Raw genomic sequence first — 23703 nt, forward strand, 5'->3', positions numbered from 1 at the left:
TAAAGGCATAAATTAGACATCAAATACTCCAGAAAATACCTCAGATATCCTACCGGTAGATGTGGTTCTGTATGTGTTGCTGGCGGTTGGTTTTCACCTCTCTGGTGACCTCTAGAGGCATGTCTCTGAAATGACCCTCAGAAATCCTACCGGTTGATGCGGTTTAGTATGCGTTGCTAGCGGTAGGTTTGCATCACTCTGGCGCCCTCTAGAGGCATGTCTCCGAAATGACGCCCGGTCAGGTGGTCAGTCAGCTGATTCCCCACAACCAGGAAGCTGATTGCACTTTTTTCAGTGTTTGGAAAGAAAAGCCACCAGGTTATCGTAAACATAAACAAAAACTAGACACCCTGCGCTGTTATATCCATTCGTTTTTATGTTTTAATAAATACGAACGAGTATTAACACGCATTTAACATGTTTGGTGGCGCCGACGAAGAGGATGGAGATTTCCTGTCTCCTTCGGGGGGGTAAGTTTTCCACCTCAGACAACAAACCCTCAGAGCTTGGATATTTCCAAAGTTGATATGGACTTTGGACCAGAACAGGGATTTGTTACGGCGTCCCCAGCTCTTGATTAATACCAATGATAGATACAACAACGTATAACGTTATGAACGTTACCTCTGCTACGCTTGCTTCGACAGAAATAATTTGTCACATGTTTCCAACTACCACAATACGTCAGACACAGCCTGAACTTTGCAAGAAACCTTTACTTAGACCTTTACAGTAAAGGTAGGGTAGGCCTACATAGAGAAACCTCTTGTCAATATTTAATGTATTCTGATTTTCAAGTCCTTGAATGGGTTGATTTGAGAAGCAAACTTTCCGTGGGCCGCCTAGGTGCCATGACCGATTCAGGGCTCCAAACCTAAAGTCACAGATATTGGACTGACAGCTCTTGCCAACAAAGTAGAAAATCTTCGGTTATGGCTTGACAACGTTATCGGACTGTCACTAGTATTGCATCTCTCTCTCTCTCTCTCTCTCTCTCTCTCTCTCTCTCTCTCTCTCTCTCTCTCTCTCTCTCTCTCTCTCTCTCTCTCACATATCCCCCTGAATGGAGTTATAGGCCTGGTAAGGGCTGTAGTTGGAGGAGGAGTGTGAGGGCTGCTAGGGTCACATGCTCCTGGTTAGGAAGAGGAGGCAGAGAGAGAGAGGGAAGCCCATTGCACTGGTCCGTTTTTTGTGAGAGGAGATACCTCAGTGCCACGCCTGGTTCTCCATGCTGTGTTATGCTGTTCAATCTTCCATCGAGGTGTGAGCTTCACTGGAGCACAACAGGCAGGGACGCTCACCCCTCTGTCGGACAGAGGGTGTTCGGCTAGCAAGGTCTTGCATGGAGGGCTCACCCATGCAAGCAGACGGGTCTTCCTCCTCCTCCTCCTCCCAGTTCTTCTCTGTTGGCGACCAAGGCCTGCTTGCATTCACCATGTCTGTGGTGGGAGACATCGATGACTACTTGTGGAGGGAGTTCCAGGGGTTGGTATAATACGGTCAAGTTCTCTTCGACGCCAGCTGTTATTTATGCCTGCAGTACTCCATGCATTTCCTTCATGAGGGTTGCGTGACTAACAGGCATAGCGTTGCCATTACAATTGTTTTTGGTCTGTGTTACCGACCATTGCAGTGGAGGAGGTACAGTTGAAGTAGGGTTTTCTGCAGCACTGGTGAATGAAAGTGGTTATTGTGGTCGACTACTGTACCATAGCTTATTACTGCTATAGCGACAGCTGTAACTGTTCGACTTCCGTGCATGATTAGAGGGTGTTAGGAAATGCCGAGGGTTGAAAAACAGGAGATTTGAAATCCCAATTGAGGATTTGAGTGAGCTGCTTTTCAAACGAGTGTGATTCACTGTTAGCTTGTATGGGACTGGGACATAATGAATGTTTCTGTGTTGTACATATGAATTTAGCAAAATTGGTTCGTCCACTTTGGAAGTCTTTCTCGGCTTGCTGTGTAACAGGAGGGTTTCCTGTTTCGAGACTGAACAGTTAGCAGGACTTGAACCAAACCGAAGACCCCAGGAATTGGAGGCTCGTACTTGAGAGAAATGACTATATCCATCCAGGTTTGGGGCTGTAGTTTTCTCAAGGCACTGGGAGTGAGGATAACCATGGAGAACACCTGTCACTCAGGGACAAATGGGGTTCTTGAGATGGGAGAGTATGTGCTGAGTTCTTATCGTTGTTGTCTGGGCTCCACAGGGCCAAGCTGGCCTCCCTGTTCGGACTGGACCAGGCGTCCAGCCAGGGCAACGAGTCCTTCCAGTACACTGCTCCCAAGCAGCCCAAGAAGAACTCTGGAGCAGGTAAACAGCACCACGACTACACCACCAGAACCACATCCACCACCACCACAACTACAACACTAGAAGCACATCCACATCCACCACCACCACCACCACCACCACAACGACACCGTCAGAACTGCCTCCACAACCACCACATCCACAACAATAACCACCACCACATCCAAAACCATCACATCCACAACCACCACATCCACAGTCTTACTGCATTTAAGGAGCAATAATCAATATGACAAACACAACCTTTTGGCGTGCGTGAAACATACACACTATAAAAAGAAAGACATGCTTACATTCTAAACATTCTTGAATGGATAATTTGATGTGCTACTATACTTTTAATAAGACTTAAACTGAAGGCCTAATCACTCTGTGCCAAATTAAAATATTTGTTATTGTTGTTAGCCTAACCCTCACACGTGGGGAAGCAGGATCTTGTGATGATGTTTGCATTGCTATGAAAATAACCTATTTCAGTCCACTATGTGGAAATAGATTGGGATGAAATCTATGTGCACAAATTCACATTCCACAAGCACAGCTTAATCCGTAACGAGGAGCCCCATGGCAAGCGAGTCCACCATGGGCAAGAGCACCGTTACACTGTTAGTAATGTCCCCTCATAGGACGTAGCTCCGATGATGGTGGAGATAAGGACTGAGATCCGAACCTCGGGACCTCATAGTTGGATAAAGCCTAGCCCTACATCGCCAGACGAATTGTAAACAGTTAACTGAAATTAGTGTGGATCTTCTCCATTTATTTTCATGGGGCGCAGACCAAAATACCTCTGGACGCAAGGCCCACGACCAATCAAAGCAACGAAACGGGGGGCGAAGCGCTGAGCCCTTTTGTAAACAGACAACATTCTAGCAGCATAGACATCCTTCTTCTCAACAAAAGCTTTACGTGCAGTCGTTGGTTCTTCTTTAAGGGAAATATATCATCCATTTAGTTTAGTCCTGTCTCGATAGTGTAATAAACAGCATGTTCTACGTCAGCTGTCTTTGTTGGGGAACATGCCTCTACGGTGTTCCTCTTCACCATCATCATATTTATCCCGCCTCCCGGGTGTGATTGGTCGGTCTGTCTCATTTTGTATGGGAGGCGAGCCAGACCTTATCTGCAGAGCAAATTAAACATGAAATTGGTGATATTAGTTCCATGGCTAGCTATGGCCATGGTGCACCTTAATACGTCACTAATGGCAAATATACGTTTGGAATTCCAGGCTTCCAAATCGGTACAAAACCAAGAAATGGATTGAGAAAAATGTGTATTTAAATCCAGCCCTTAAATGAAATTCCTCAAAACGTAACACTAGAATCCGTATTCACTGGGCGCTGATCCAAGATGAGTCTTTTCAGTAACAGTGGCACCCAGATGATCTCGGATACAGAGGCAATGTGGACCTGAAATGGGACAGTTCCGTTGCTTGTTTTGTCGTTGTTAAAAAACCAACTGAAGCGGAGCCCCTCCTTCTCCTCCTCCAGGTCTGGCAGGCCAGAAACAGGCTCCACCCCCGGGCGCGCCGGCGGTCCTTCTCGCCACGGCAGTCCAAGCCTTCAGATAGTAAGCCGCCGGTCTTTCTGAGAACCCTCCGTTATGTCTGTAGAACATGGATCACGGGTCCAATGTGTAAAATGAAAACAGTTTAATGTTATTGGAGAGATGAGAATAAAACTGCAGTGATTAATTAAGAAGCAGCGTGAATGAAGTTCAGAATAGGAACTCTTAAGGTTCTTTAGTCGTAGTGAATCTCGTGCATCTCGTGTTGCATATTTTAACAGACCGTTCATAACCAGCGAAAACATGTCAATATCCCTTGTATTCCGTTTTCCCCAGAAATATTCTCTGTCTTGACCAGTATTAACGGGCATAAATATAGGAACTCTAAATATATTTGTATGGTCTTTCCCAGTATGAACTACCAGTAAGTGAACAGAGAAACCATATGAATATCCCTTGTAATCTCCTTCCCAGCATAAATGGACAGTACGCGAACCAGGGCAAACTGGGAGCTGCTGTCCTGGGGAATCTCTCATCGAAAGAGGTGAGATGTCCACTCAGGCCTTTCCGATCCTCAGCCGGTCTTCATTAACATGTTGTAAAGCTCTCTCTCTCTCTCTCTGTGTATGGTAAATCTCTCTCGATCTCTCTCTCTGTATTGAACTCTCCCCTGCAGCACAAACTCCTGCTGTACCTGAGCCAGCAGAAGCAGGTGGCCGCAGCCACCATCCATGCAAGTTTCGTCTTTACGGTGGGTTCCGGTGTAATAATCAAATAGATTATCCTACTCCCACAGCAAACCAAGGAACAGTGGTGTGGATTTCAGGGTATCGACGACAATTCAATACATCAACGCAACAATAAAATCTCTTTCTCCTTCTTGATCTATCCCTCTTGCATATTCTTTTTTTCTTCTTCCTCCTCTATTTCCTACTCCCTACCCTTCTCCATGTATCTCTCTCTCCCTCTCTCTAAATATCTATCTATGGCTCTTTCTCCCTCTCTCCATGTCTTTCTTTCTCTCTCTACTTCTTCCTCCAAATCCCTCTTCTCAGGTCCAGCCAAACAACTACTGCACGTTCTACGACGACCAGCGTACCAACTGGTCGCTGATGTTCGATACAGAGAAAATAGCGTCCGACTTCTGTAAGGAGGTACGTTCTCATGGATGACCTACACAGCTAGTTGAAGGACATTATTAGATAGTCTTGAAAGATAATAGATACTCATGGATTAATCTCAAAAGGTGATTTGAGTATGGCTAAAAGCTGCAGGTCTAATAGTTCATTGGAACTCAATATCCCATCCCATTTCAATTACATGCTTCTGTGCTCTTCTATGCAACACAATTTGTAAGATCTGGGTCTTTGGAAAAGGTTTCAGTCGAACACAAACTCAAAACAAGCGTAGAGTCGATGTTTCAATGAAAGCATTTCCATGAGAAGAGTCACGAGATTCGACATGCAGCCCAGAAGTCTTCATCAAGAAGAAAGCCAGAAGCTTTATTATTATTATTACCATTTGTATTGATCCTTATGATGTTGCTGTAGGTGTGTCTGGCCAAGGTGAACAGTGCCCCCACCCTGGAGGGGGTGGTAATGCAGGAGCTGGGCCTGGGGGAGGGCCCTGCGGTGGAGGCGGGAGACTCCCTTGAGGTGGCCTACACCGGCTGGCTGCTCCAGAACCACGCCCTGGGTCAGGTAGGTTCGACTAGCCTCTCCACCCAGAACCACGCCCTGGGTCGGGTAGGTTCCCACTAGCACCTCCACCCAGAACCACGCCCTGGGTCAGGTAGGTCCCACTAGCACCTCCACCCAGAACCACGCCCTGGGTCAGGTAGGTCCCACTAGCACCTCCACCCAGAACTGACCCAGTATGTGGAATCTGAAGTGACCGCAGGTTCGATGCTGACCCGCGATCCGATGCTACATGTCATTCACATTCTCTTTCTACTCGCGCTCCTGTGATAAATGTTTAAATATATAAATGTATATAACAATTAGGTTTAATGATGAAGTACAATCAACATCACCTATCAGCCAATCACAGTGAGGTGTGTCTGTGCTGCAGGTGTTTGACTCAAACGTGAACAAGGACAAGCTGCTGAGGATGAAGCTGGGATCTGGGAAGGTGATCAAAGTGAGTCCCTCACGTTTACCTCAGCATCCCGCCATTCACGCTGATGTCATTTTTATTTATTGACGTGAACTGTTTTTCTTTCTTTCTTTCTTCCGCTCTTTGTCTTTCATCCTCAGGGTTGGGAGGAGGGCATGGTGGGGATGAAGAAGAGTGGGCGTCGCCTAATGGTGATCCCGCCCACTTTGGCCTATGGCTCCAAGGGATTGGCTGGTCGCATCCCGGCCGACAGCACATTGGTGTTCGAGGTGGAGCTTCGACGGGTGCGTAAATACGATCCACTATCAAGCAGTACTCATGTTAACCTGCTAGAAATGTTGATTCATTCTTATTTATGTTTACTTATTGTGTAATTAATGTTGGTTACCAGCAGGTAAGTAAGTTTGAGGTGATTTAGGGTTGATGACAATGAAATGATAGCAAAACCACGTTAACATAACTTGCATCGCATGTATTCCGGTAAAGTAACATTTCTTTAGATTTCTAATTGTTTTACCAAAACAAGTGTATAAAGAATGGCCATGTGTGTTTGAGCAACGGTTCTCTTGGTCCCCAGGTTAAGCTAGCCAGGGACAGTGGGTCGGACCTGACCAGTGCTGCCCCCTCCCCCGCCCCCTCGCTGACCGCTTCACCAGCCCCCAGTATGGAGAACCTGACCCCCGATAGCCTGGCCCCCACAACCAGCTCCGGCCCAGGGAGACCTGGGTAAGGGGGAGGGCGGACTGCAGCCCGAGAGCTAGCGTCTGAGAGCTAGCGTCCGAGAGCTAACGGATTACTCTTATGTCCGGGGATTATTTCTGTGTTTTGGTGTAGTGGAAAGTGTTGTTTGGTTTTAGTAACTACAGTATGTGTGAGAGGGAACGTGGGTTGGAATTATTTGGGTATGATGGTGTTTGACACCCTATTATTAACTTACATTTAACTTGCATTACTTAACTTTTCTGACATGTATCTGAATTCGCTGGAAGTGTCTATTCAATTATTAAATAGTAATTAATTTCACACTAAGTAATTGAATTTTTTATTTTTTTATTTAGAGAACATCCCCTGCGTGCCAAGTCCAACTCCCTCAGTGAACAGCTGGCGGTAAGATTCAATACCATTTATTTATTTATATATATATATATATATATATATACACATACACATACACATACACACACACACACACACAGAGAAAAAAACACACACACACACACACACACACACACACACACACACACACACACTGTGTGAATAGTGGCGTTACAAATATTGCTCATTCACCATTTTCTGTTTCTTTTGTGTCTTGCAGAATCCCGACACGGCCAAAGCGAAGCTCATTTCTCGCATGGCCAAAATGGGCCAGCCCATGTTGCCATTCCTAGCGGGGGGGTCCGGGCAACCAGAATCCAGCGACTCAGAGCTGGAGGTGTGGAGAGAAAGGCTTCTATTAACAGACTTTCTGGAGTCAGAGGGGAGCGCGATACTGGAGTCGGGCCGACATGAATTGACAAAGATTTTATAATCTGAAGTGTACATTATTTTTATAAAATGTTTACATTTTTTTTGTATGGGATTTTGTGCCTTGTTACGGACATGCTAAGACAGACAAGTGCTCTGAAACAGTGAGAGAGGGAGTGATGTGTTAGTTTATTAATACAGCACTGTTCTAACACAAGGCCATTCATAGTGCTTTACATAGGACAATCCTGAAACGACAATCAAATGTGTTCTCCCTTCCAGGACTCCAGTATTTCCAGGGGGAAGGAGAGAGGAGAAGTATCAGCTCCCGTTCAGATCACCTCCAACCCACCCCCCGCCACACAAGGTCTGGTCCTCAGGACACACAGACATGCACGCACACGCACTATGAAACTCACAAACTTTCAAAATGTTCTTAACTTATCAAATGTTCAAATCCATTCATTTTGCCGTGTGCCATAGTGAATAGACTTTAACCTCTATGGATGACCCCATCACTGACTGCACTGTAACGGTTGTAATCGTATGTGTGTGTTTCACGTGTGTGTGTGTGTTATTTTTCCCCATCACCAGTGCATCCTCATCCTCACATGGTGCAGCATACTGCCTTAATGCCCGTCGCCCCGCAGCATGCTGGGATGCCAGGCTCAGGGCTCGCCTTCCAGGTACCACACCCACTCCCTCCCTCTCACTCCCTCCTTCCCTGCCTCACTCACTGTGTGTGTATTTGTGTGTGTGTGTGTGTTGGTAAATATGTGTTCTTTCTTTGATGGTATTGTCAGGGTTTAAGAATTACTCTACCCGACTTTTACGGCACTCTACTGTCAAATATAAGTGAACAGTTTGCTTGCCTTACTTTATTCTCTTCTACTTTTACTCTACCATCCAAAAAGCGATATATTCATGCAGTGTTCCTCTGACCTCTTCTTGCCCTGTGAAGCCCTACTCGTACGGCAGCCAAACTGCAGTGGCGTCCGCACAGCTCCAGCCCTTGGGCCCCATGGGTCCCGGGTACCCCACCCAGAGTGTCTCCTACATGGGTAAGTCCTGCCGTCCTGTTCTGTCCCAGGATGGACCAGAAGAGTGGTACATGCCCCTTTCTAAGTAAATTATGAACAGACAATGGTAATTTAAGTCTTTGGCCCTGAACACCTTAACCACTAGATTATCTAGTGCCCAAAGGAGGGACTGCATGCAGAGGAAAGAACAAGGAAATTATATTTTTATTATCACCCTCCCTAGGCTCTGGTGATGTCACTTCCTTCCTGATGACAGAGGCCCGGCAGCACAGCACTGAGATCAGATTGGCCGTCGGTAAAGTTGCCGATAAAGTTGACCAGCTGAGCTCAAAGGTTTCAATCAGTTCTTTATTAAAGCACGAACACGTAACACGAACCGTAAATAAACAGTGAACAGAAAGTGAGTTTGATGTTAATGCTCTCCCTGTGCCAGATGGAGGAGCTCAATCGGCAGGGTGGTGTTTCAACGGGCCTCTCCAACGCCTCAATGGAAACCTCCATGATCATGCACAGCATCCAGAGACTTGTTCAGGTGCCCTGCTGCATCCCTACCTTGTATTCTGTATCCCAACCTTCTGCCGCATTTTGTAGCACACTCTATTAGCATTCTGTTGCATGCTGCAACAAACGGTAGCAGTGTGTACCTACCTGCTGGTCTTTACAGGTCTATGCCGTTCTTTAATGGTCTTTATTACTCTTTAACCGGTCTTTACTCCCCTTGAGTGGTGTTTATCATTCTTTATAAGTCTTTACTGGTCTTTATCGGTCCATGTTTTGTGTGTTTTGTCTTGTTGCAGGAAAACGAGTGTTTGAAGAAGGAGGTGTTTGAGAAGAGCTCCCGCATTGAGGAGCAGAACCGGAAGATCGGGGACCTCATCAACCAGAACCAGAGGTGAGCTGTTGAAAACATTACACCTCTAGTCCAGATTTTACCGCATTTTTATAGCTAAGTCGACTCTGTATTTTTTCACCTAACGATGCATCATACAAAACCTTAATTAGAGACCAGAGATTTACAGTGAATTCAGGTACATGTCATTCAGGAGCAGCGGGCGGTTAGTGGGCGTCTTGCTCTAGGATGTCTACAGGAAGCCTATGGACACTAGAGATTGAAAGGACAAGTGAAAATGCGAATGTGTCAGATAGACTCTGATTGTGGATGTGTCGGTGAACACGAAGTGTCTGCAACGCTCTGTTTAGACACGTGGAGCAAAGCAACCTTCTGATGGAGCAGAGGAGCGACTCCCTGCAGACCTCCAGCCAACAGAGCCACACGCGCCTTCTGGAGGCGGAGAAAGACAAGGTGTGTGCTCATTGGTCCATGGTGACGTCACATGACTTGGCGGTCACGTGTCCTTGTTCAAGAGAGCCAGACGTTGTCTATTGGTATGATGTTTGGGATTGATATTGAAGAACACAACATCCCAATTATTATTTACTCTGAGTATTTAGTGATTTAAGACTCTTAAGAAAACAAATTTCTGTCAATATATTTTTATTGATTGATGTCATTAATGAGCAGATAGGGTTAGGGCATCTTGCTTAATGACCTAAAGATAGACTTCTAAAAATCGGGGGCTCAAATCATGTATCTTTCGAGCTGCCATTACAAAAAGGAACAATAAGGACATTAATTGAAAGCCAAACATTCAACATTTCACACAGAAGACAAGCAAATTATTGTATAACGTATAGGCTTTACCTTCAAGAAGCCAATCAATGCTCTAGTATCACTCATTTAGCATCCCCATCATCCGAATGGAATGTCCCACTGTTATACACAAACGACGATTCAAGTTCACCCCCAGATGAATAGCTGGCCTTCTTCATGATTGCACAACACCATCTGAGTGGCCGGTATTGAAGTATTTCCCAGCTCTCCGATATTGGTTATGAGGAAGAGGAGCGATGGGAGGGTGTTCCTCCGTAACTTTCTAAAGCTCTTCCAACTAAACGTTTAACCTGCTTATGCTTTCTGAACCCTCCCTGGGTGACTGCTGTCCGTTGCTAACGGCTCTGTCTTCCCAGCATGCTCTCCTTCAAGACCTAAGTCCTTGCCAGGTGAGACTGGTTTCCTCAATCTGTCAACCGCTCTCATTCTCTAACTATATCTCTCTCTAGCTCTATTCCCCTCTCTTTTTTTATCTCTTATCTCTGTATCTTTCTTTCTCTCTCTTGAGCGATCTTACTTTCTCTCGATCTCTCCCTATCTCTATTTCTCTATTTTTTCTCTCAATCTCCCTATTTCCCTTTCCCTATATCCCTATATCTCTACTTCTCAAACTATCGTGGTTCAACTGCTCACGGGACTTTTAACCCAACTCGCCTTTCTCTTTCTCTCCCTCTTCCTCTCCTTTCTCATTATTTTCTTCCATCTCTCCTTCCACCCTTACCCCATCCTTCTTTTGACCCCCCCCCCCCCCCTGCTAGTCCTCCCATCCCAGCACGGTAGCTCTCCCTGAGCCATGTAGCAGCGCTAGCATCACAATTAGCATCAGGCTAGCCTCACTCTAGTACCATCATCACCTTTCTCACAGAGGGGCCGGCGTTGTGTCTCTGTCGTCTCCCGTGTCATGTTCAGATGCAGGACTGTTACTGTAAGAGCTGCCCCCCCCCCCATCCCTCCCTCTCTCCCTCCTGCCCTGCCCCCTACAGGTGCGTCTCACCGAGGACCTAGCGTCCTCCGTTACCCGTGCGGCTCAGCTCCAGCTGGACGCGGCCTCCAGCCAGCAGAGGGCGACGGACCTGCAGATCAAACTGTCTGCTGCCCTGCAGGAGGGGGTCGGCCAAGGGGAGCGCATCAGCGCCATGGAGATCCAGCTGGAAGGTTGGCGGGCCTGTCTGTCACGCTGTCACTCCGTCACTCTTGTCTTTTCGGTTGGCTGGTCGTCTCAGTCTCTCTCGCTTTTTTCGTATGTCTCTTGTTCTGTCTGTCTGTCTCTCCGTCTTTCTCGCCAACTGTCTGGATGGCTGACAGTTGTGTCTGTCTGTCTGTCTGTCTGTCTGTCTGTCTGTTTGATTGTCGGGCTCTCCCTGTCTTGTTTGGCTGGCTGGTCCTCTCATTAGTCTCGTATGTCCCTCATTCTGTTGGTCAAGCATCCCGTCGGTCAGTCCATCTATCCACTTGGCTGTGCCTCTATCAGTCCTTGAATATCTCTTGGTCAGCTGTCCATCTCCTTATCCCCAACTATTTTATTTAGATTAAGAGATTTTCTGAAAACTATTTTTACTTTGATGAGTTGCATGGGGAAGAAAGCTTGCATTGCATTGGTCCACCTGGTTGTTTTGTAGCCGTCAGTGTAAGCAGATGATTGTATCACACGATCGTGCTGACCTCACTACCTTGTGAGTCTCATCAGGTCACTTATATGTCCTGAAGGCTTTTGGCTGTCCAGTGACACAAAACACAGAGCTATGTGTTTAAGATCACACTCACGAGACAAGAGCTGGTGAGGTCATCAGACCACCGACTAGTCCAGACACAGTCTGCCTCCTTCAGTCAATGAATTGTTCAGAATCAGAATCAGAATCAGCTTTAGCTTTATTGGCCAGGTTTGACTTCGGCAACAATTTGCTCTCCAAGTACAACATTCACTAAAAACATTAAAAACTCTGTTAAGTAAACAGTATTAAAAATGTACAAAACGAATACACAACAACGGTCTATGTAGCCTACTTACCATATGGGTTAATATGTCATTCTTTTTCGGTGTTATGTCATACTGTTGTGTACGTATGTGACCTATAGCCATGCTAGTTATTCCATAAGTGGCCCCCAACATTTATTTTTGTCTGGAAGTTACACCATAACAGTTACACCATAACCAACTCGACTAGCTGTGCAGCTAGCCTAGCTGTGAATCTAAGCTGCTAAGCTATGCTTCTAGGATTGCTGTGCTGGTGGACCATTTGTGCTAGTATGCTAGTTAGGCTAGGTGTGCTAGAAGGATCAGGACTTTAACATTGTACCATATCCCCCCCCCCCCCCCACCAGAGCTGAAGGAGAGCGTAGCCTCGCTCCAGACTCAGTACCGCGCGGAGAAGCAGAGACGTAAGGAGATGGAGCAGGTACTGGGAGAAGTCAAGGAGGAGCTGCAGGATGCTAGGAGTGACAAGGAGAACCTGGAGAAGGTGGGCGTCTTCATCGTCACCTTCATCCGCATCCTGGCTCTGTCCTATATTGTATCATCATATAGAGCAGAATAAAGTACAGTTATCTGTATTATTCCCTCTGTGATATTGACATTGCATAACAAAAGAGAACACTTGCATAAAACAAAAGACATAAACCATTAAATTGCATGAATATAGAATCATTATACATAGAACTATATCAATATCTTATCATAACGTAGGATAAGGGGGCTTCATTCTTAAATTATATGATCATATAGGATCATCATCCTAGCCAATATCAAATACTATATCATCATCGTATATTCTATATCTGCTGTCATATCATAATGGAGGGTACAGGCCCTTAGGCCCAATCCCATTTCTACCCTTTACCCCTTGCCCTTCCCCTTCCCCCTTCCCCTTCCCCCTTACCCCTTCAAAACAAGGGGGAGGGGTATGGGGAAGGGGTAGAAATGGGATTGGGCCTTAGTCACCGTGTCTGTGTGCCCCCTCCCCCTCCTCAGACGCTGGCGGACAGGAAGAGGAAGTGGCAGGCAGAGCGGCTGCGGCGGGACGAGGAGGTGGAGGAGGTGCGGAGGAGCAGCCAGGAGGAGGTGGACGGCCTGAGGGCGCAGCTCCGCAAGGCCAGGAGCAGCCACGACGGAGCAGCCTCGGAACAGGTAGTCAGTCACATGACCTGGTCACATGTCCACCAACACCATCACCGACTGTACAGTTGAGCAGGGACCACCGGCTCTGCTGCACAGTGGAACAGGAAGTCACATGACCAGCCCCACCGGCTCCATCTCACGGTGGAACAGGAAGTCACATGACCACCGGCTCCACCGCACGGTGGAACAGGTAGTCACATGACCACCGGCTCTGCTGCACGGTGGAACAGGTAGTCACATGACCAGCCCCACCGGCTCCATCTCACGGTGGAACAGGAAGTCGCGTGACCACCGGCTCCACCGCACGGTGGAACAGGTCGTCACATGACCTCCCACACCGCCCCATGCAGTAGGGCTACTGCATGGTGGAACTGGTTCACGGTGCAGCGATGCGGTTCATGTACTTTTATGGTTGGAAGACGTGTGTGTACACTGTACACGTTAAGGAGGCCTGTAGGTGTTACTGTAGTATCCAGCCTCATCGATCTACAGTGTGTGTGTGTGTGTGTGTGTGTGTGTGTGTGTGTGTGTGTGTGTGTGTGTCTGAATATTCATGTCTGTGTGTGAATATGTGTGTATATTTATGTGTATAAATATATGTATGTGTGTGTGTGTCAGCTGTCCCAGCTGCAGGCGGAGCTGGAGGAGGAGTGGCGGGGTAGGAGTGAGAAGGCGGCTGCTGCCAGCAGGGAGCAGCACAGGCGGGAGGTGTCGGAGGTGTCGGAGCAGAGAGAGGCTCTGCAGCAGAGGGTGGGCCAGCTACAGGACAAGGTACTGATCCCAGCAGGGAGGGATTCATGAGCAGCCATTGATAGATGATTGAATAGTCTCACAACTCAGACCATATCTAAACTAGGATTCTCAGAACAGGGTTAAAGGGGTGTCTGACGTTCTTTCGATGCGTATTTCCTTTGGCAAATAGCTGGAGGCGGTTTCTGCAAGCACGTAATTGGTGGACACAAACTCGGCCGGCAGTAGTAAAATATGAAAAGGTTTTTCAAATAAAAAAATGTAATGTTTTGAAAACACCCCTTAGACTGACCACTGTAGAAATACACTTATTAAAATGTAGAAATACACTTATTAAAATGTAGAAATACACTTAAAATCCCCTTCCGAAAGCTACGTCAACTCGCTCAAATGACTTTTTTTCAGTAAGATATCTCCGTAACTCAACAGACACCAATGTGTAACTCCACCCCTTTCAGTTTCTGGTTTCCTGACCAGGCTCTTTGCCGTATCCCCCACGAGAAGTTCTGCAATAACATAATAGGACTGCTAGATACTAGATTAGTGATTGATATGTGATTCGTCAGTTGAGACACAACATTTCTGAGGCGAGGATCGCTGCGTAAATGTAATTATAAATCAGGTTTCATCACCAGTTTGTTTGAATATTCTGCTTCCATCTGCCGATGATTTCATTGTGAAATTAAATGTAACTCCCACAGCCCTTACTAACTGGTTGTACAGAACACATTTTAATCCGTCTCCCTGTCGACCCGGCCCCTCCCTGTCTACCGGCTCCCCAGCTAGCATCGTTGAAGCAGGCCAGAGACGCAGAGCAGATGGATTCACAGCATCAGGACCACAGCCAGGCTCTGCAGCTCCTGCAGGAGAAGGTAGCAGCTCCTTCTCAACACACAAACCTTTTATCACAACCCCAAATACTACATCAGCTATCTAGATAGACACACACCTTTTATCACAACCCCCCAAACTACATCAAATGTCTACATATCGAACTATCTCCTGTTTCTACATAGTTAAAACAGCTTGCCATTTTGTCCTGCCCTAAAAGGAGGTTGCTTTTAACCTGTGGTCGATTTCCAACTTTGGCCCGTTCTCCTGCTCTGTTCAAGCCCTTTTTATCGACTATGTTTACATGCACAGGGAAAGCTGGTAAGGCAGAGTAACCGTGGTTATAGTCATAAGCCTACCAATGATCGCATTGACATGGCCTCTTAGGTAACCCGGTTACGGCCCGTTGAAAAAGGGACAGGCGTGGTAAATCCCACCGTAACAGCCGGGGACCAGGACAGGGGTACGGTACTGGTGAATGACGTGACAGTGCTGTGTGTTGTGGTGCTGGGGGTCAGTACGCAGCGTTGGAGCAGCGGTCTGCGGCGGCGAGGGAGGGGCTCCAGGGGAGAGTCTCTGAGCTGGAGGGGAAGATGGAGGAGCAGGCCGCGGTAGACACGGCAGGAGAGGTCGGCTCTCTCTCTCTCTCTCTCTCTCTCTCTCTCTCTCTCTCTCTCTCTCTCTCTCTCTCTCTCTCTCTCTCTCTCAATCTCAATCTATCTCTCCATCCCTCTCTCTCGCTTCACTTTCTCTTTTGTTTTTTCTTTTGCATTGTAAATCGCATTTTAATGAATGATTCATTCGGAGCACATATGTTCTCCATTCTAAAAACACACAGAAGGCTAAAATGTAGCCGGGACTTGGTCAGGCGGACCTAATTCATTCTGCCATTTTAGATGGACCATAATAAGCTTGTTATTGTACATAATAACCTCGTGGTGTCTGGTGTGGGTTTAAAGGAACACGCATTCATGCACACACATAGACCGGCAAATGCACACACACAGTCACACAAACACATGTGTACTTTTATCGTTCATCACTGTTATTGAGTGATGAACCGAGGGTTGACCCTGTGTGTGTTGATGTCTAGGTGAAGCGGGTGATGAACGGGGTCTTCCAGTCCTTGAGGGGTCAGTTCCAGGCGGAGCAGTCCTACTCCGGCCAGGTCGTACTGGGCCTCATCGTTTCCACCATCAAGGTACCACGCTCTGAAATTCACTCATTACAGAGTTTAAACACTCTTCCCAAGGATACAACTCAAAACAGATTTCCAAGTGAGCGTTAGTTAGAATGTATAGTATCATTCCGTTTTTGTTTTTACTTTGTATTTTTGTACCCGTGTTAAAATATCGGACGGCTAATTGTTACCGGGTTCGATCCCCAAATGTCGGCTGCCTAACCTGTAGGCATCGTTGAGCAAGGCGTCCTCGCCCCACCTGCTCTTTATTGGCCTGCATCTGAAAGAAAATCACAGTACAGTAAAACGTGTATCGCTGTGTGATGTCGTTTCCAGAACGTGACTCTCCAGCTCCTCAGCGGCTCGGACACACAGACGGTTAAACGTGAACCGCAGGAAGAGGAAGACGAGGAGGAGGAGGAGGAGGAGGAAGAGGAAGAAGAGGAGACGATGGAGGACGATGAACGTGATGTGAGGCAGAGAGACGCCGCTCCGCTGGTCAACGGCGAGAAAGAAACGGAGGACGCAGAAGAAGGGCAGGCGCGGGTGGTGCAGAACGGACTTGCAGGAACGCAAGCAAAGGAGGAGTCAGTAGAGTCGGTGGAGGCGGTCGTCGCCGTGGAGACGGAAGTCGCTCTGAGCCCGGCGACGTTTGTGGGGGAAGAGGAGGAGAAGCCGCCGGCGGCGGCGGAGGCGGAGCCGACGGCCTCTGAGGTCGTGCCGGGTGCGTCTGAGGTAGGGCCACCGGGGGCATCTGAGGCGGAGCCCAAGGCGTCTGAGGCAGAGCCATCGGCAGCGTCTGAGGCGGAGCCAAAGGTTTCTGAGGCGGAGCCCAAGGTGTCTGGGGCGGAGCCGACAGCGGACCCTTTGACCAGCGCCCCTGCGGACAGACTGGATGCGATGACGACCCAGGGGGAGCCGGAGCGAGGACGCTCGACAACAACAACCGCCGCTGATCTGGATCCAAGCCCCGCCTCCCAGCACACGGAGGAGCCCGCCGGCTCTTCAGCGCCTGAAGGGAGCTCCGGGGGTCCCGGGGTCGACCCCGTAGGGAGCGAGGTCATGGCACCCGCCCCCCTGCTGGGAGGAGGCGGAGCCAGCATGGACACAGAGGAGCCCCTGGGTGCCGTCACCGTGACGATCGAGGAACGGACCGGCCCACCCAAGCACCCCCCACCCCCGCCCAATTCCCAGCGGGACGGCACGAGGTAGGACTTTGAGTTTGAACATCTTTCGTCTTGTCAGTCCCCCTCCCTCTTACAATGCATGCTTATCTTGCAATAATTAAGGCTCACATAATTTGACGCTGTCCATCCCTCCCTTGTACATATATACATGTGTGTGTGTGTGTATGTATGTATGTTTATGTCAATGTATGTATATGTATATCATGCATATATATATATATATATATATATATATATATATATCTTATTTATATATATATATAATCTCATACCTCTGTCTCATTGGTCACTCTCACCCTTCCCTCACCCCTCCTTCCCTCTCATTGGTTCTGCACCCCTCCTCTCTCAACCGTGCGCCCAAACCCACGCGTGTCCCACACATACGCACACCCCTGCACCTCCACCACCTCTCAGTCTGTCTGGCGGTCTCGGCGAGGAGCGGGAAGAGAAGGAGGAGGAAGATGAAGAGGAGTTTTTCCAGAGCACCCTAACAGCCAAACCATCGCAGCCACCACCCGACCATCTGGAGGAGGAAGAGGAGGAGGAGGAGGAGATGGTAAGGGAACGATCTGGAGAGCTCTGTAGATCTCTCAGATTACACACAGCACCACCCCCCCCCCCCCCCTGCCCCCCCCCCTCCCTGCTACTAACTTGTGTTTTGTTATGTGTATAAGTTGCAATGTATCGTTGCTGAGCACCATAGCTTTTTTTTCGTCTGCAACGGCGTGTTTACTATTTTACTTTCTTAGAATTGTGTTTTGCATTTCACTTTGTGAATTATTGTGTGTGTTCTCGGGGGGCCCCTGTGTCATGGTTCCTTCCACCGTGTAACCTCAGAGTCTGAAGGGCCGGCCGCCCCCCACGCCGCTGTTCGGCGAGGACGACGATGACGCAGAGGACCTGGACTGGCTGAGTTGAGGCCGTGCCCGGCAGAGGATCGTCATGTTTTTATAATTTGAACGTTTTGATTTTTAAAATGTTCCTGCGTGTGAGAGGAGTATCTCTTCAGGACAAAAGAACAGTGCCTCGGGATGGAGGATGAGTGGAGTGAACTGGAAATGAACAAGCGTGGTTCTCTAACTGACATTTCTGTTGATTGTGTCGAGTCTTTGAATGTCTTTCATTTTCGTGTTATTTTTTATTTTATAATTATTCTGTAGCTGACCACTTAATGAATCAGAGGCCTCTTCGGTCAGTGGGATCTGAATGAAATGTTTCATTTTCTGCTTTGTGAATTCTAATCTACTTTTTAGCTGTCCGTTTTAATTATTCCTCATCAAAATCCCAATCTCTGAAATAAATGATATTGAACCTGAGACATCTGTTGGTGTTTTTGTGGTGTGGGTTACATACATGAGAACATTCCTGTGAACATTTGGTCAAGCTACATTTTCACCATGAAACACCTTAATGAAACAAAGGAATTTAATGTAATCACCTTTTTATCATATTTATGAAATATATTTAACATTTTGATTTAGGAATGTATTGAAATGTCCGTGTATTGCTGAACATCACCTTAAACAAATGTATACATTTTTAACAGCAGGGGGAGACAAGAGCCGTCCCAAAGTGTGCATGTTGCCTAGCAACGACTGTTGAAACCGTATGTTTGAATCACTTGAAATTGAAGTCAGCCAGCCCAGAGCAGATTTATTTAGTTAAAGCTAGTTAAACATCGCAGCCAACAGTTGGCCCTCAACTTTAACATGACATTTAAGGTAGGTGTCACCACTAAATACGCTGTACAATGCTTGGTTACGACGACCCATCTTCTAGTTGTAGCAATATCATCCTACTGCAGAAACAAATGGGCGTTCTCCTGTGGTGGGAGTTCTCGTTTCACCAGACTGGAACGTCCCCATCTTCGCCACCTTTCTTGTTGAACTGTATTAAAATGTTAAAGTATACTACTCCGACTCCTTAATCCGACTCGGAGACCCGAGCATTCACATTTCTCATTGTCTCATACTCTAAGTGGGGGTTATCTCAGCCATGGTTGAGAAGGAATTGGGGGGAAAGGAACTTTGGCTATGACTCACTGAAGTACATGAACGGCAACATGAAGGAGAAAGGGGTCGTTGCCCGCGATTGTCTCCCGCCGGAGCCCCGCTGCCAAGGAACCACCGCCGCAAGGCAACACCGCGGGTCGGTGGTGCCTCGGCAGCGGGCTATGGCATTAGACAATTGCGGGCAACATCCGTCAGGATGTCAGATACGCAATGCAATTCGCCGACCAATCGATCTTATATGTTGACTGCAATTGCAAACCATTTAAATAGTGTTGTAAATAAACTTCCAAAGCTTTTCAAATCTTATTTTGTGTTTATTGGTCTTGTAGCCTATGTAGCCTACAAAGTAGGCCTAGGCCTAAATAAGGTGCAACCGGAGAAGTGATTCCGGAAATGATTTTGTTAGAGATAGATAGATAATAGATAGATAGTTAAAAAATATTGGATGGCAGGTAAGCTACGGCGAGGGTCTCTGACAGGCTCTCCGGCTACGGAGAGTGCATAGTATGTATAGTAGGCCTATGCCTTGCGAAACCCAGCATGCCTTTCGAAACACTTCATGATTGGTTGATGAAACGCAACCAGGAACGACTAATTGGCGATCTTGTGTCATGATGGAAACGCCCAAGCCTGCAGCTGGACCCTTCTCAATTGTAGGCCTACTAAATAACAATTACAGCATATCTGATAGCGAATGGCCAAAATAAGTTGCTGAACGCAGCTGCCAATATCTACATTGTTATATCAAAGCTGAACTAAACCAAGGCATCGACTGTCTGCAGTCATCCTTTGCGCGCAGAGTATGTCGCATGTGGACGAGGCGCACTGTTTCCGCTCAGAGTGCGCGCACCCCTGCTGCTGGGAGCGTGAGCGGCGCGTCCGGAGAGGCCCGGTGCGACGCGTGGTGGCGCCGCTCTCCCACAGGAAAAAAAAGGAATGTTTGGAAGGCAAGTAGGGCCTATAACGATGCATTTTATAACTTACACCTGTGGGGGGGCTCCAACGGCGCCCGTAACTACACAGGGATTTTGTTAATTATATGCATGTGTTGACATGTTTGTGATTGGTTGGGAAGGATTCTGATTATGAGACACCACCTCTAGAATTGTATATATTACATAGCGGCATTTTTAAACAGCAAACTACAGGTGTGTGTGTGTGTGTGTGTGTGTGTGTGTGTGTGTGTGTGTGTGTGTGTGTGTGTGTGTGTGTGTGTGTGTGTGTGTGTGTGTGTGTGTGTGTGTGTGTGTGTGTGTGTGTGTGTGTGTGTGCGCGTGCGTGTGTGTGTGCGTGCGTGTGTTCTTACTCCCAACCCTAATGAAGTACAACGTTATTGTCTCAAAGTTTTCTATGTTTACTATTCTCCTCTTACATGATAGAACATTATCTTTGTGACGATGAAGATGATAAGCATAATGAATAGTCTGCTTCATTTCAGAGGACAGTGTGGCGGCCCTGAGTGTGGTCGATGTGTCCGAGTGGGCCGGTGAACCGGTGGTCCCCGAGGTCTCCCTCGTCCCCGGGACCACGGACTCCGTCTCCATGGTTACAGAGGTGGCTGGCCTCCAGAAGGAAGGAGGGCTGGATTCAAAAAGGTCTGCATATCAGTTCTCCATACTTCCTGGTCGCCTAAAGGTCCAGTATAACTCTGTTATAGCACCCATTTAAAAAAACGAATATGTTTCTACTAACATAACTAATATTTTATAACAGATGTTTACAGCTAATTGTTTAGAGTTCATTTGTCGTTGCAATTTGCCTGTTTATTATGGGCTATAACATCTTGGTCAGGGATGGTCACAGGTATAGCAGACGTGGGGTAATCTAACCTGGTACCTTTCAGTTGCCCATCACCCTACCCTGCCCCCTAACTCACTCTTGTTTTCCAGTGAGAGACCCGTTCGGACCCATGTTCCTGTCTCTGGCCCCCTCAGTCCTCTTCAGGGGAGTACTGGTCCAAGGCGGCTCAAGGTGAGATGATAAGCTAATCAAGGCATTTAGCTACTGTAATGAACCCAGGGGGAAACAAGACTAAATTCATCCGCTGATTCCTCCTTCATCTACAGCTTTAATAAGATACACACTGTCTTGTTATCTGGGGGAAATTGTCAAAGAGTGGGGCGGGGAGAACCCCCCCATCTCAGGGATTCAAACAACTGAAAGTAAAACGGAGGAGGTCCAGGATCCAAGACACACACCGAAAACAACACGGGAAGAAACCAAGGGAACAGACAAACACTTACTAGTAGTTCGGGATGTTAAATGATAAGGAACACAGGCCAACAGAATGAGGCAGCAATAAAGGGGACACACATTTGACCAACGAGACACAATTGAAACGAAAGGCTGGGGTTACGGTAGGGTCAGGAACATTACGTGGTGTTGTGTTCATAGATGCCCAATCTTTTGAAGTGGACAGTATATTCGTGTTATCTGAAAATACTAGCATTTGAGTCTATTTTAAATTGTGCGTACATTGTTGTGTGGATGCAAAATTGTTCTATATTTCATGTTTATTATTAGTTTGCTTTCTACTTTTTTATCGATATCTTATTTTCTATTCTTACTATTATCTATCTATCTTGTATTCCAGCTGGGCACAGCCCAGATCAGCCTGGTTCCTAGCCTGCCTTCTGGTCCGACCCTTACCTGGATGCCTAGCCGCACCCATGTCCCTCAGAACCTACACAGGTAGGGGCCTTAAAATGGGTTTCAGCGCTGGGGTCCAGGGACACACATTTCTATCTACTCTAGTTATGGAGGCTTTTAGCAAAGTGTATTTAGATGCATTTCATTAAGGCGCAGGCTGGCCTAGGACGTCTTGCCCGAGGATGCCAGGTAGACTGCACACTTTGGGGGGTCGTACCTAGAACACTTCGACTGGGAATTTCCCACACATTTCTCTCAGTCGCCAGCCGCTTTTTAATTGTATTTATTTAGTTTTTTTCATGAGGTTTCCTTTTTACCGTAGAGAAAAAACTCCCAGAGTTTCCATCAAGGAGCTGACGTGGTTTCCTCCCGCCGAGCTGAACCCATCTATAAAGAAGGTAAACACACGCTTCCTCCCGAGACAAAACAAGCCTTTAAAACCCAGAAGCACCCTCACCTCTGACGTCACCCCGCGACCCCCTCGCTGCAGGAAAGCAAACAGGAGGAGAAGAGGAAGAAGAAGACGGTGAGCCTCCATGAACGCCTGGTCCTCACCGGATCAGATCCAGACGTTGACCCGGGCCGCCCCAGACCAGGGGACAACCCTTCCTTCTCCTCCTCCTCCTCCTCCTCCTCCTCTTCCCTCCGTGGACACCACTTCCTTCCCCTTCCCCCCGACAGTCGAACGGTGGTCTCCGAGCCCCAGGTGAAAGACCGGCTGCGACGTCTGTCCAGTGCCGCAGTCAACCATGCGACCCAGGAGAGGGCGTGGAGTGGGCCCCGGCCCAGTGACCACAGACCGGATCCAGAGGGGACACCGCCGGTCAGAAACACTTCCTCTTCTACATCTCAGACATAATAAACAACCACCCAGAAGGACGAGGTATCAGAGCTTCCAGTTGAATAAGATATGAAGGGTCGTGCTGTCATAAGCATCAGACTCGCACCATTTTAACTTGGGAGACATACATGCAAGTTAATAATAGAGCCCTTCAAACACAAAGACAGGAATCACATTTTAAAGCAATATAAAGGACAATCAATAAAGATAATAAAAGACAATCATTCAAGCAAAAGGTTAAAAATATAAACATTGATACTCAAAATGATACTTCATGCTGATTGTTATAAAAAGCTATAAAACCTTTGTTGTTGCTTGATTAGGTCTCAAAGTTCTGTCTGACTCCTGCCACGTCACCTAAAGCACCCTGACGGGCACAGTTAAACATACATTACATAATGTACAGGACAGACTGAGTAATTTGGAACAATTCTTTCTACCTGACCACTACCCTCTTCCCCTAAAGAGGGAAACACACTGTAATGTTGATTCACACTCCAGTCCAGCCCTGTCTGAATGAACAAGTTAAAGACTAAATGACACAAAACTAACTCACATAGTTGAAATAGGCCCCAATTATAGGAGCCAGAAAAATGCTCTCCTCAGTTGCCTCTTTTGCACAATCCAATTAAATCCTCTCATTTAACTTCAGTTCACTCTTGAGTTACTGTAAGAGATGCTGAAAAACCACAGCAAACATCCTGGTTAGTTTAATTTAACAGATGTTGATTTGGTTAATTTGCCGTCGGTCAAAAAGTGCTTTTATTCAGTATTTTCTTGAGAAAACGCGAGAGGGAATACAAAGGAATTCCACGCAGCAACATGGATGCTCATTTTCCCATCCGTGTGAGCGTCACTGGCCTTTGAACGCTGAGTGCTGTTGCACACCTCAAACACCCAGGCCGCAGCTTTACAGCTGCAAGTCAACAAAGCGCTTTCTCCCTCTTTGTTGCCCGCCAAAATAGTATTTACAAGGTTTATTACCACTGCTTGGTCTAGGACTGTTCACGCTAAGGCACAC

General features: G+C 47.2%; 2 protein-coding genes across 5 annotated transcripts; both read left to right on the forward strand.

Moving 5' to 3' along the window:
* The first annotated feature begins 237 nt into the window (after positions 1-237).
* Positions 238-18496, forward strand: fkbp15b (FKBP prolyl isomerase family member 15b). Of its 4 annotated transcripts, none has more exons than XM_060054005.1 (30): positions 238-470; positions 2214-2317; positions 3811-3889; positions 4301-4370; positions 4503-4577; positions 4882-4980; positions 5377-5526; positions 5897-5965; positions 6082-6225; positions 6519-6667; positions 7000-7048; positions 7257-7373; positions 7688-7772; positions 8000-8091; positions 8367-8466; positions 8669-8778; positions 8879-8977; positions 9243-9337; positions 9646-9748; positions 10474-10506; positions 11101-11272; positions 12440-12576; positions 13086-13241; positions 13851-14003; positions 14765-14854; positions 15332-15442; positions 15907-16014; positions 16330-17201; positions 17595-17736; positions 18018-18496. In XM_060054005.1, exons 1-30 carry the CDS (start codon positions 418-420, stop codon positions 18096-18098), a joined length of 3897 nt encoding a protein of 1298 aa, XP_059909988.1. In that variant the 5' UTR covers positions 238-417; the 3' UTR covers positions 18099-18496. The 4 variants fall into 4 exon arrangements, with proteins under 4 accessions (XP_059909988.1, XP_059909989.1, XP_059909986.1 ...); XM_060054003.1 differs by lacking the exon at positions 238-470 and adding an exon at positions 1097-1485; XM_060054006.1 differs by lacking the exon at positions 10474-10506 and having other exon boundaries at positions 239-470.
* Positions 18497-20341: 1845 nt separating this feature from the next.
* On the forward strand, positions 20342-23043 carry LOC132459089 (uncharacterized). The gene is made up of 6 exons (XM_060053464.1): positions 20342-20787; positions 21082-21163; positions 21786-21883; positions 22164-22239; positions 22332-22614; positions 23006-23043. The coding sequence occupies exons 1-6, from the start codon at positions 20735-20737 to the stop codon at positions 23041-23043; spliced, it is 630 nt and encodes a 209-aa protein (XP_059909447.1). The 5' UTR covers positions 20342-20734.
* Positions 23044-23703: the final 660 nt, after the last annotated feature.

This window comes from Gadus macrocephalus, chromosome 6 (assembly GCF_031168955.1).
Source record: "Gadus macrocephalus chromosome 6, ASM3116895v1".
NCBI lineage: Eukaryota > Metazoa > Chordata > Actinopteri > Gadiformes > Gadidae > Gadus > Gadus macrocephalus.